This window comes from Leuciscus leuciscus (assembly GCF_965113295.1).
Source record: "Leuciscus leuciscus genome assembly, chromosome: 10".
Lineage (NCBI taxonomy): Eukaryota > Metazoa > Chordata > Actinopteri > Cypriniformes > Leuciscidae > Leuciscus > Leuciscus leuciscus.
In genome coordinates, this window is record NC_138734.1 from 42454175 (window position 1) to 42468458 (window position 14284).

The following is a 14284-nucleotide window of genomic DNA, read 5'->3' on the forward strand; positions in this document are numbered from 1 at the left end:
GCGAGGAAACGAATTTATGGCGAATAATGCAAACAGGAAGTGTGTTATAACTTCAGCATACATTAACTGATCTTGATTAAACTCCAGCAGTGTGTTCGTTGTAAGAGGCCGATCACATGGATGTGACTATTGTGAGTCAAAGTTATAGCGCCACCAACTGGCAGCAGGAAGTGTGTCCCTTTCAAAATGCTTTGAAATCACCCTCTTATTTTTACCCGATTTGCTTCAAAGTTTATGTGTATAATGTAAACACAGGGCAGATGTAGACCTGTGAAAGGATTTTTGATATCTTTAACCCTCTGAGGTCGACAAACGCGCCCGCGCGTTTTGCTGGATTTTTTTCAGTTCAGTTCAAAAGAAATTAATTTTGCTCTGTTGACTTTGATATTACAAGCAAGTTTCATACATCAATCGATTCTGTTAAATGTGTATTATTTTTGTGTATACTCACAATAAAAACAAAGTGTTGTGCTTTTTGCCAAATAAAGAAAAATAAACGTGATGCGAGTTCTGCCTTCTCTCTGTCAGTGAAGACCATTCTGAAACGCGTCCGAAAATGAACAATAACTCAACGAATACTGAGTCAAACAGGCATACAGTCACACAGGCATGAAGCTTGAATTCTCTTCTTTAAAATTAGGTAATTTATATAAAAAAAAAATATTCTCATCTTGTGAAATCTGTGTTAAAAGAGAGCGATTCCAGTCGAGCTCATTAGAGCTCATTCAAAGGTAATGTGACTCCGCCCACGGAGAGCGCGCGCTATTCAAACGCAAATTACTGAGGCAAACCTGTGAACGCCCCCCATATCAGCTCGAGGAAACACAAGTTTAATCATATCATTGTAGCCTACGTGTTTACACCATCTGGCAGCGCTGTGAGGAATAATAATAACGGAAAATCTACCTCAGAGTGCGGGTATTGCAGGAGAGAGGATCCGAATATGTAGTAAGTTTTTTTTCCTTCTCAAGTTAATCGCGTTTCTGTGAATGAATGAACGGCAGCCGCAGAGATGCGCGCTGTTTATCACAGCTCGCAAAAAGACAGTTTAAATTTAAATTGCGTCTCTGTGTGAATGAATGATGATGTTTTAGCAAACTGTATTGCTATACTGAGATGAGTAAACTGAAAATTAACATTTATATGCCCTAATATTTCATAAAAACAACGTTACAGTCAGGCGTTTCTGTTTGTGAATGAATGTTTCGGTTTTAGCAAACTGTATTGCTATACTGAGTAAAAATCGACTGAAATGTTGAAATAAAATGTATTTGTATAAGCAACGTATTAAACTGCAAATTAACATTTATATTTCTTATAATAAAAACGAAAGACCTATGTTACAGACATATGAAAGACAACATTTCGTTGATTAGTTTTGGATAGATTATACATTTTTACTGTAAAATATCTGCCAACTCAAATAAGCCAATATTTGTTTGCCAATATTTGCTCATGTTAAATATAGTATGTTTTGTCAAAAACAAAGTAATCAAATAATCAATCAAATCCTTAACTTTGAAATATGTATGATAAAATGTATACTTTAGTTTTTACAAAGAAAGATTACACTTGAATTGTTGTTGTAATTGTAACCTTTTTAATAAAAAAATATATTTACAAGGTAGATGTAAACAAACTATTAAAAGGTAATAAGGTAATAAGCCTTTTCTTTAAATAATTTTTATTGTGTTTTATTAGTGACAAATTTGGGGAGAGGATAAATATTCCAAAACTGAAAATACAGTATGAGAATTAACTGCACAATTACTAGACATGTTTTCCTTGGATATTATAGGCCAAATTGCAAGCACACTATGTGGAAAAATTAAAAATAATTGAGATGCTTCCAACTGTTGCTCTTGCATTCTTGTGGCTCAGTGACTCACCTGAATGAAAGGGTCATTAAGTATGCAGGCCCCATTGTCTCCTAAGGTGTGAACCACTAAATATGCATGATCGTTGACGCCCACTCCGCATATTGCCTTTCCAAACAGAAAGTGCTTTGCAAAATTCAAATCAATGTATTGTGATATGTGAATGATAAGGGCAGGATGATTTTCACATCATTTTGAAGAAAAAACACTAGGCAATGACATCTATTAGACAAAAGTCTTATTGGCACATATTTAGTATGTGTTTTATGGCCTTATTTCAGAAACTTTAGTTTTTAGTTTTTTCAATAACCACGCATAAACATTATTCTCTCAAAAATGCAGACATGTACATTCTTGTTGCTCACATATTATGGTAGCCCTGTTTGTGCTAAATAGTGTGTAATTTTTTTTTGCCATTAATATGTTTATAAGCAACTGAAAAAAGCACAAATGTCAGGGCATGTCAGAACATCTCAAGGACCCCAAAAACACCTTAGACCTCAGAGGGTTAATACACCATTTGTTTTGCTAATACAACTTGTTTTATATAAAGAGGTAAATTGTTTCAAAGTAATTCTTTAATTCTGTAGTACTTGCAGTGTTTGGAATAGAGTATGGTATTATGTTGTAATGTTCCAAGACAGTACCCTAACCAAAATACTTCAAAGAAAAGGGGGAATGTTGTGTCTATGTAAGCTAACAGAACTGTATAGCAGATGTAGATATCAGTTACAGTGGGACCTCCTGCAATAAATCGATTCTCTTTTCTCTTTGTGTATTAGGGAAAGCTCAGGCTCAGTGTCTATGAGTAGTGACCGTTCAAAAGATGGTGGACTGCCAGAGAAAATAACATCTATCAAAAGGTATTTCTTGTGTTTCTTGTTGGTCACATATTTATTGTGTTAGAAAGTATTTCAGTGAGTATCATGAAACTTTATTTACATTAAAACCTTTTTCTGAAATGATCAGTGTTGGATAGAGGTATCTGTGACATCTGTGAATCTTTTAGTTTCCTAGTGATTTGTTGTTTTGTGTGATTTAGTAACAAAGGACAAAAGACCACAGTAAATATCGGTGCAGAAATTACACGGTGGAAAAGTCTAAAGGTTCAAAAGGGAATGAACAGTGATGTGGAACTGGCATCTTTTCTTCTCAACAGGTGGGGACACAAACACAACTTTTAAATAACACAGTTCACATTTTAGTTTAATTTACAATATAAACGATTAACCATGCTAGAATTCATAATTATTATTATTATAATATTATAATAATATTTTGTATACGAATGACCTGGCTTTTAAAATGTTGTACATTGTGCCTTTTGAAGAAAATTCAGCACCTTGAATATGTGTTAAAATACATAAAGGGATAGTTCACCTAAAAATGAAAATTCTATCATCATTTACTCACCCTCAAGTTGCTGAACAAAAAAGAAGATATTTTGAATATGATGAAAACCAAACAGTTGTTGAGCCCCACTGACTTCCATAGTAGTAAAACAATACCATGCACTTTTAGGTTATGAACATTCTTCAAAATATCTTATCTTGTTTTGAGGACAACTTAGAACAACTTAAGGATGAGTAAATTATGACAGAATTTTGGGGTGAATTATCCCTTTAAAAAGACAGTGTTTATTTGCTTTGTCACATGAGTTGTGTGATAATATTCTCTTTGGCTATTGGACTGTGGCATTGATGTCTTCAGTCAGTTTTTACAGAGATTAATCACTAAGGATGCTTGCATATACCTTCATGAAATAAAAAAATACCCCATAAGAAATAAAAACAGAAAACACTGGTAATGCTGATCTTGAGAATGTTTATATTGAATACATTTGAAGCTTCTTATCAACATGCTATAGATTTGTTTGCAAAAAAAATGCTGTTTCCAGTTCTAGTTTTGTCTATTGCACATGCTGTATTTTATTAGATATACTATAAACAATGACCACATTTATTTTGCTAACAGGATTCAGCATGAAAAAAAAACTGACTTTCAGAGTTGCCGCTTCAAGAAGTTCAGAGAAAATCTCATCTGGGTCTTTCAGGTATGGAAAAATATTGTTTTGTATTTGTTCACATTTATATCATACTAAACAAATGGGTTTTTCAACAAATGTAAAATAGTGTATTTTTATTTAAAAAAAGACAACTAATTAATGTATTTAGCATTTCCCCTAGCATTTCAGTTGTGTACACATCCACATGTCAACAATGCTAGACAAGTAGCTTCATTAAACTTGCAATTATATGTACAAAATATTTAGCAACTCTACAATTCGGTATGATTTGTAATTTATGTGTGATTTGGGGCACAGTCATATTGACATTCTGTAATGTTAATATTTGCCTACCTTAATTCTGGTATGTGTGTTACATTTACGGCCTTTGTCTAAGAAGTTAACAGCATAATCCAGCAGCAGCAATGTGCCTGTTAAATTTTGTTTAGGCAAACTCTTGTTTGTCATTTAACTAGGTACTTTCAATAATTTTACCAATAATTGCATTAATAGTTTGCTCAAGCTAACTGGTGTTCTTTTTCATTTTTATTTTATATGCTATTTGTAGTTTCACATTATCACAGCTTCATTAATGCCTTTACTACTGATGTCTGTAATTTGTTTAACCATATGTTTCATATATGGATATGGAATTTGGTTACATTTTGTTGTTGTACTCATCTTTGTTTTTATGCTTTTAGGACCTTGAGCACAAAATAATTGTATTCCTAAAGAATGAGCTGGAAAAGTTTAAGAAAATACTAAAAAAGGAGAACACCGAATACTTTGTGCAGGATTATATAGATGACACGTGTAGCATCAAAGAAGCAGCTCTTGATATCACACTGCACTTCCTAAAAAGTATGAAGCAAGATGAACTTGTAGATACTCTAAAAGGTAAGAGGCTCATGACCATCTGTCATGTTGTCATTTAAAGTCAGGAGAGAAAAGTAGGATCAATTATTTTTATTTCTGTTTGTGTGTTTAGATGAGCTTGTCTTTATTCATCAACGAAAACTTAAATCGAACCTGAAGAGGAAGTATCAATGTGTGTTTGAAGGAATTGCAAAGCAAGGTCACTCCACAGATCTGAATAAAATCTACACAGATCTCTATATCACTCAGGGTGGCAGTAAAAAGGTCAATACAGAACATGAGGTAAGACAGATTGAGATTTCCAGCCGTGCTGAATCACAAGAGATACAGATTGAATGCACAAATTTGTTTGAATCACCTGAACAAGGCAAGCCGATTAAAACTGTACTGACACAAGGAGTTGCTGGCATCGGTAAATCCGTCTCGGTGCAAAAGTTTATTCTGGACTGGGCCGAAGAAAAAAAAAAAAAAGATATCAGCTTCATATTTCCTCTTCCATTCAGAGAGATGAACTTAAAGGAGAAAGAAAAACAAAGCTTGATGAACCTTGTTAGTCAGTTTTTCCCAGAGATAAAAGGACTGAACCTTACAAGAGATGATAAATACAAAGTCCTGTTCATTCTTGATGGATTGGATGAATGTCGCCTTCCTTTAAACTTTAAGGACAATGAGACGTGGCGTGATGTATCGTCACCAGCCTCTCTGGATGTTCTCCTAACGAACCTCATCAAGGGAAATCTGCTTCCTTATGCTCTCATCTGGATCACCACCAGACCAGCAGCTGCCACTAAGATTCCTCCTGACTGTATCGACCGCGTGACAGAGGTCAGAGGGTTCAATGATGCACAAAAGGAAGAGTACTTCAGAAAAAGATTCAATGATGAGAAAATGGCCAACAGTATCATTGATCACGTTAAACAATCAAAGAGTCTCTTCATCATGTGCCACATCCCAGTCTTCTGCTGGATTTCAGCCACTGTTCTCCAGAACATTTTGGAGGAGAAAATAAATAGTAATCCAAAAAATCAGACTGAGGACGCCTCTATAACACTGCAGGAATCAAATACTGAAGACATTCCCAAGACTCTGACACAAATGTACACACACTTTCTCCGCTTTCAGATCCAACAGAGCAGACAAAAGTATGATGGAGAATACAGACCAGATGTTTCCTGGGATAAAGATGCCATCCTTTCACTGGGGAAACTGGCATTTCATCAGCTGGAAAAAAACAACCTGATCTTCTATGACACAGACCTGAAGGACTGTGGTATTGATGCCTCTAAAGCATCAGTGTATTCAGGCATGTGTACACAGATCTTTAAAGAGGAAACGGGAATCATTATTGGTACCATGTACTGCTTTGTTCACATGAGCATTCAAGAGTTTATTGCAGCCCTTTATGCACATCTTTTTCTAGACATCAGCAAGAAAAGTGTGTTTGTTCAAGAGTCTACAGAGCAGGAAAACAAAAATGAAGCCATGATTGATATGCTGAAAACTGCAGTGGACAAGGCGCTCGCAAGTGACATTGGACATCTGGATCTTTTCCTTCGATTCCTTCTTGGTCTATCACTTCAGTCTAATTATCCACTCTTACGAGGTCTGTTGACACAGCAAGACACCAATGACCAGATCAACAAGGACATAGTTCAGTACATCAAGCAAAAGTTAGGAGAAAATTTATCTGCAGAAAGGTCCATCAATCTGTTCTACTGTCTGAATGAACTTAATGACCAAACTCTGGTTAAAGACATTCAAACACAACTTAGAGAAGGAAGTCTCTCATCTGCTGACCTTTCACCTGCCCAGTGGTCTGCTGTGGCCTTTGTGTTGATGACATCAGAGGAGGAGCTGGAGGACTTTGAGCTTGAGAAATTTAAGAAATCAGACGAGTGTCTAATTAGACTATCAGGGGTCATCAAAGCCTCCAAAAGAGCTCTGTAAGTCTTTTACTTTTTGATTTTATCTGCATTAATACTTAATCGTATACCATAAATGAATGTATACCATCTATATAGTTAATTTATATCAGTATTTTTTTTTTTTATATTTTTCCTCTAATGAGTACAGTGGAAATAAAGTCTAATTTGATTATTTTATTATAATTTTAGTATATAAGCACTATGTAGAAAACTCTGTAATCTGTCATTCCTTTTTTAGGCTAAATGACTGTAACTTGACATACAAAAGCTGTTCGCCTCTGGCTGCAGTTCTTGGATCAGATTCCAATCTGATAGAGTTGCACATGAACAATAATAATCTGCAGAATACAGGAGTGAAGCTGCTCTGCACTAGACTGGAGAGTGTAAAGTGTAAATTGGAGACACTTTGGTAAGTTGTGTGATGTAACAATTATAACAAAGGGAAATATTGATATAGCAGAGGTAATATCTGAGTTGACTAATCTGTTCATCCAATGAACATTCAGTATAATCAAGGTCAAGGTGTCTTTTTAGTACCCGAGGGTAAATTTGTTGTCCAGACAGGAGATTGAGCAATCTATATTTAAAAAAAAAAAAATCCATAAAACATTAAAACATACAGTAAAACATAAATTATGTAATAATGTCCAAAAGTATAAAAACTCTTAAGAAAAAGGTCATGACAATGTGCCTCTACACACACACTCACCCACCCCCTAAATAGCATAAAATGCCATACATAGCAACGAATGTCATTTTTTGCTATTTTTATTTTATAATTCTATTGCTGCAGGTACAAAAGTATTCCTATATTGTCTAGTTATCCACCTAGGGGCCACAAACTGACCACCAGAGTGTAGGAGCTGAAAATCAGCATATAAAGGGTGGGAACAACCTCTAAAAATAGAACTCGCCTTATGCTGCCGCTGGTTAGACCTGCTAGGTTAAGTTGGGGTTCACCTATAATCTTATTAGCCCACGTGACAAATTGTTTCAAAGAATATTTGTTCTTCAAAGATAAATTACCAAACCACGACACAAGGGAGAATGACAAGACTGATTCAATAAAGCCATAGATTTATCAATGTGAAATCTGGACAGCATTCTGAGGCAAAACAGACGCTGATGTTGCTTTTAACATACAGTTTCACAGTTCTTTTCGAAATTCAATTTAGAATCTATGACTGTCCCAAGATATTTGTAGCCTTCTACACAATCCACCACCTGGTCTTTAATGGTCATAGTGTCATAACATGAAGCATGAGTTCTAAAATCTATAATTATGTCCTTTGTTTTGGTTATGTTTAAAAGACTCATCACACCAGGTGACAAACTTCTCAATAATAGGGCCATGTCCAGACTCATTGTCGTGTAGCAGACTCTTTTACTCAGACAATTACAGTATCATCTGCAAAATTCAATATAGTCCTATTTGTGTACTTAATTTGGCACATATAAGTGTATAGAATATAAAGTAAGGGTGAGAGAAAACAGTACTGCGGTGAGCCAGAGGATGAATATAATAAATCTGATCAAATGTAATTTACTTTCACCGTCTGTGTTTTGTTTGTCAAAAAATCCAATATCCAACCTACCAAATTTTGGCTCAACTTAAAATGCTCTATCAGTCTCATGGCTAAAATGTGAGGTTGGATAGTATTAAAATCTGAAGAAGTGTCAATAAACAACAGACTAGCATGAGTCCCTTCTAAGTGCATAAAAGATTGAGCAATTGTCCTCAACTCCTCTGTGTGCCCTATAACCAAACTGTGTAGGGTCAAGTGCTTGCTTGGTTTGCCTTACAATGTCTTCACAAGCTTTTCAAGAAGATTTTATTACAAGAGAGGTGAGGCCAACTGGCCTGAGGTCATTTAAAGCCTTGGGACTATTACTTTTATGGACTGGGATAATAACAGCCCATTTCTATAGGTTAGGTGCACGTTGTAGGTATACAGACATATTAAAGTATCATAAAATATAGAGCTTAATTTCCTTGCACAATATTTCAACAATAGTTCAACCACGTTGGTTTATGATGTCACGCATGTGGTGGATGAAACTGAGATCGAATTAACATGTTTAGATGTCAACAATTAAGATGTTTTGCTATAAATTACAGACATGGCATCTGAGGACTATTTCTAATTTTTCTCAGTTATTTTTCATTTCCAGATTAAATCATAGGCTCGTTCTTACATAGTAGAGCACGTTCGCACATGCACAGTCTTCAAAAACGGTGCTTTAAATCTCTTGACAAACTAAAAGACGTAATTGACATTTGTATGTATTCTAAGTAAAAGACCCAGGTTGTATTGAATGTGAGCTTACTTATTTTGCTCAAGATACTGATTTATTGAGTCCACATGTCATGCAAACTAGAAACTCTGCTTCTAACCACAGGTGGAGAGCTGTCGTTCCAACCACACTACTTTGCGATGCTGTTTGCGAATGTTCGTTGGAACGATGGTTTCGGGAAACACTGGCTTGTTGAACTATGCTGATAATGACGAACATTGTTGACTAACGTTGCTTTTGGGAAACGCAATTGATGTCCAAATTCCTGACATCATACTTTGCTATATACCTACTATAGTTTTCATACCAGACCAAGCTGATGCAAGATTCTTCTCAGTCAGTTTACTCTCTACTTCACATTAATACCTGTTTAGCTTTTATAATTTTAACTTCCCTTTTTGCTACTTCTCTTTGGGCCTCATTTATTAATCTTACGTAGATACGAGCGCAGATCCGAGCACAGAAATCATCTTGCCACAGGGTTCACGTGTGATTCATGAGACATTCGTATGCTGCCAATCCCATCCTATGACTGATCGTACATTGATAAATGTGGCAGCTGAAAACAATCATCATTTAAATATGACGCCCGCAATTTTAGAAGACTTGCCTTATAGTTTATGACATATAGAAATTGGCAGACTCGTACACGCTCACTCAATGGATGGACGAACTGACAGGAGTGGCCTGACATTTACACTTAAATAAAAGAAAAACCGAGTGTGTATAGTAAAAAGAAACTGAGGGCAACTATGTACTAACACATGCAAACGTTGCAAATGCAACTACTGGCCTTCACTGTTCCCTCTCTCTACAATTGCACTTATGTGCACTTAAAATGGCCATTTTAGTAAGAGAGATGACACAAAAGGTTTCCTTTGTTTAGTCTCTGGTCGTTAGTAAACTGCTACTGTAGTTGTACGACTAACAAAGTTAGCAAATGCGCGTAAAAAGTTAGCGTTACGTGAGAAATCACTTAGTTCCCCAATTTCTGATTAGGTGGGCGTGAATGAGACATCTTTAGACATGTAATCAAACCATAATCCATACCAACAAAAGACAATAGTTTATTCAACCTCAACTGATATGAAGTGTGCACGCAAGCATTTTTCATGATCGTTTCTGTCCAGTCCACTTGTTTTATTGTGTTGTTTAACCACAGCTGAATTAGCTTGATGGCATACTGCACGGTTAACATGGTTGAAGTTACACACTTTTTGAGAGACTTAAGAATGAAGATGCATTTATCAGGGATGCAAACAGCGCGCTTTCCGGCGCCTCCCGCTTTTTTCGCGTCAGTTTGGGTGACTTGAGTCTGACAGCGTCTGATTATAATTTCACAAAGTCATCTGAAGCCATTCCATAGCTTAATGTGAGGGACAGAAGTCTATTTACTTCATTAAATTAAAGTTTACGGAAACTCGTTTTCCCTTCTCTGTGGCTGTCAATCATTCTCCATTCAGTATTCAAACAGCGCGCGCGCATCGTCCGGTTACAGCAGGATGCACGGTAAAACTCTCTTCAATGTGCGCAAGTGTGCATTTAAAAGTTCACATTATAATGTGAACTTTTAAATGCGCACTTGTGCAGCGCTACACACTGTGACTCCATGTTACTCCATGTTTTGCGCACTGAAAGATTATTAAAAGCCTATATTTTTTATACCTTGCCTGCACAATACATTTAAAATAAGCATAATTTAATTGTATATTATTTCTGTGTAGTGTAGTGTAGGCTATATAAATATATACACTTATGAATTCTTGACATTCATATATAAATATAAAATTGTGAAATGTATGATTGCCTGATTGAATTTTATAAGAGTACTAATAGTAATTTGTTTTTATTAGCATGTTTAGATTTTATAAAATGACTGTGCAGATTTTCTCAAGAATTACTTTTTGCTGCTGATTTATACACTCACTAAGTTTAATAAAAATACATAATACATTTATGTAATATTTAAAGGTGTTAACTGTAATCTTACACTGCAAAATGATCATTTACAAAGGATTGAATTCATCACAATTATGTAAGTATCTGGATATTTGCCGCGGGGCGAGGGCTTCCATAACCTCTCTATTTTTTGACCATACATGTGTTTGCATCCCTGATTTATGAATTATACAGACAGTGAGCATTTTGGAGTAAAAAATTAAATAACGGCATGGATTTAGTCTCCGTGAACACAGTAAGAAACAACAGACAATGTGCTAACGAAACACATTCAGAAAGGCAATTTGCAAACATCACAAAATAAATATGAAATTGGATCATGAACAGTTGGTATCTATCCATCTCCATCAACTTCTGTGCAAATCCTGTGTTTTACTCACCCTTGTGTGCAAAGCAGTCTGGTGTAAAATTACATGCACATAATGTAAAATGTACCTGTTTTCTTGGACACATTCCGTTCATAAATAAAATTACACCACTGCGTACTTAGTGGCTCAGATGCAGATGCAGATTATGGAGACTCTTATGTTTATTATTACATAATGTTGACTTAGCTGACACATATCACAAGCTCACGGATTGTAGGTGGTGCTGTCCTGCAGAGTTTAGCTCCGACCCAACTCACCATCCTTCACATAGCTTTAGTAATCCTGAAGATATTGAGGTGTGTTTGATTAGGGTTAGAGATAAACTATGCTGTTTATGATTTATGGGGATTATAAAACAAGGAGTGGGTGGACTTTTACCATTATAGGCTGGTTGTTTACTGTTACGTCCCTCGTTAGTTAGATGTTATTTGTCTAGGAATATTATTAGACGTAACAAAAGTTTTGCATGTGTGTTTATACAGTAACGGGAATTGCAATTGAAAAGGAACAGACAACAATCCATCACTTAGTTGAAAGATTTTAATTCTTCAACTGCAACAAAGTGAAGTAGTAATAAAGGAATAAAGTAATGAAAAGTAATAAAGTAATGAATGTTTACAATTCGTACAACGTAACAAGAATAATCAGATCAACAAACAATCTGGGGGAGAGGAAAGAGCAAAAGAGTGGTGCTTAAATAAAAAAACTAAAAAAAAAAAAAAAAAAACTTTAACTAAAGTTAAATAACTAAACTAACTATCAACAAAAAAGGTAGAAATAAACATCTTCAGCGTACGAGACGCTATAACTAAACTATACTGACTAAAACAAAAACATACATAATTAGCACCACTCCTAACTAGGGCTGGGTACCGAGTTCGATACTTTTTAGGTACCGACCGAATTGCCTCGATACTATCGAGTATCGAAAAATGACTTGTTTTTCGGTACCAGATTTCGATACCTAAGGGGTTAACTCGTCAACGTCAGTGCTCAAACAAATACATATAAAAAATGCACAACGACACGCCTAAAGTCGCTCACGCACATACACGCAAACTCTACACACACGAGACGCGCGGAACTCTGCGCACATACTCATATGAGACGCGCGCTCGCACACAAACTGTCCACGCACACATTTTCATTATGAGACGCGAGCACACACACACACAAACTCGCGCACATACTCAATGAGACGCGAGCACACACACTCACAATACCTTAAAGATGTGGAAAAGCCGATCAAAAGTGTGGCTACATTTCTCCATTCTCGATGCCAAGCGTGCGATGCAGTATTTGCGGTAAAATAATTGCTGCAAAGACGGTACCGCGACAGATATGATGAAGCCCTTGACAGTGCACGGAGTAAACATAAGAGCAGAAAGTTGCTCCGTCTTCGACTGGTAACTGAAGAGATACCTTGTTGATCACTCTGACCGTGTGACACTGAAGTAATGATTTTGAAAATTCAGCTTTGACAACACAGGAATAAATTACATTTTGAAATATATTCAAATACTATTTTAAATTGTAATACTATTCCACAATATTACAAGTTTTACTGTATTTTTGATCAAACAAATTCAGGTTTGGTGAGCATGAGCTCTTTATAAAAAAATATTTTGTTCCTTTGTGCTTTTTTTTGTTCCTTTCTGGACTGACTAAGGAGCATGAGTCAAACTGAAAAAATAAAACCAAAGTTTTTCTGAGGTAATGTGTTATGTAATCTTGTTAAAATGGATTTCATAAAATTGGTATCGAAAAAAGTATCGTTCAGGAACCGGTATCGAAATCAAGGTATCGGTATTGGTATTGGTATCGAAATTTTTTGAACGATACCCAGCCCTACTCCTAACAGTAGTGCGTTAATAGGCCTACATCACAGAAAACTACGTGTGCAAATGTAGGTCACGACCTGCTTACCTGACTCACAACCTCTCCCGCCAGTCTACACAAGGTTGGACGGTGAACAGATATGAAGATTTCATGACAGCAACAAACATTTAGCAGGCACCGCAAGCACGTACCGAGAGCACAAACACATTCGAGCACAAAACAAAGAGAACTGATCTAACTGCAAGATCATAAAAGCAGCGAACCCCCAGACACTGATCAGTCTCTCAGACTGGTCTCTCGAACGAGAGAACCGTCCTCACAGAGTGAACTCTTTCCCAACCCAGAGTCTTTCTCGACTGTCGCCAGTGCCGCTGCTAGCCATTTTGGTGCCCTAAGCATAATTCCTTTATGATGCCCCCCACCCCGAGAAAAAAAAAAAAAACGTTTGTTTTTGCCAGTTTAACTTTTTATTACCAAACATATAACTCAATACCAATAACACAGCAGCATCCCACTATAAAACTTAAGAACACTAAAAAGATAGTAAGTAAAATCTTCACAGCTTTGCTGACTTTGTAAACATGTAGAATAGCCAACACACACTACACATTTGAAAGTGCAAACTTTTCTTCAGTAAACAGAATAGCAAAATAAAAAAAATATCAAAATAATCCAGACATGTTTTTCCCAAATTCAATGTCACTTTGAATAAATTACATTTATTAGACAAAATATTCAAACAAAGAATCTCATACCGGAAAAAATTATAAACATTTAAAACTGAAAGCATGGCAGCCAAGGAGTTCTCCCCCTTTATTCCTTATTTATCAACTATTTGATAAATCTAATATAATATAATATAAAAGCATAATAGAATGAGGTGCAATAATGCACACAATTAAACAGTATTGTTTGCTTTATATCATTCATAATGACATTTTATATTTTTTATATATTTAACAGGAATTGTTTGCCTACCATGTGCACTGCACTGACTGCTAACGTTAACTGTTACTGAGAAAGTATTAACCACCTTCACGTCAAAATAAACCATAAACTACTGCTCAATATCTAAAGAAAGATAGTAAAGAAAGTAACAGCTAGCTGGCGTCAGTTATTTGTAAAATAGGTAATGTTTAA

General features: G+C 35.7%; 1 protein-coding gene and 1 long non-coding RNA gene across 2 annotated transcripts in view; one reads left to right on the forward strand and one right to left on the reverse strand.

The window, feature by feature from the left end:
* LOC309507893 (uncharacterized protein) overlaps positions 1-14284 on the forward strand; it is a 313871-nt gene that overhangs the window by 52179 nt on the left and 247408 nt on the right. The window contains exons 7-12 of the mRNA XM_082182320.1: positions 2660-2740; positions 2920-3036; positions 3852-3930; positions 4584-4779; positions 4871-6701; positions 6922-7092. Coding sequence (XP_082038446.1) covers positions 2660-2740; positions 2920-3036; positions 3852-3930; positions 4584-4779; positions 4871-6701; positions 6922-7092 — 2475 coding nt within the window. The remainder of the gene's footprint in view (positions 1-2659; positions 2741-2919; positions 3037-3851; positions 3931-4583; positions 4780-4870; positions 6702-6921; positions 7093-14284) is intronic.
* On the reverse strand, positions 7279-13506 carry LOC309507947. The gene is made up of 2 exons (XR_014209304.1): positions 11459-13506; positions 7279-8833 (listed from the first exon to the last, which is right to left on the reverse strand). It is a non-coding gene; the product is annotated as an uncharacterized lncRNA (long non-coding RNA).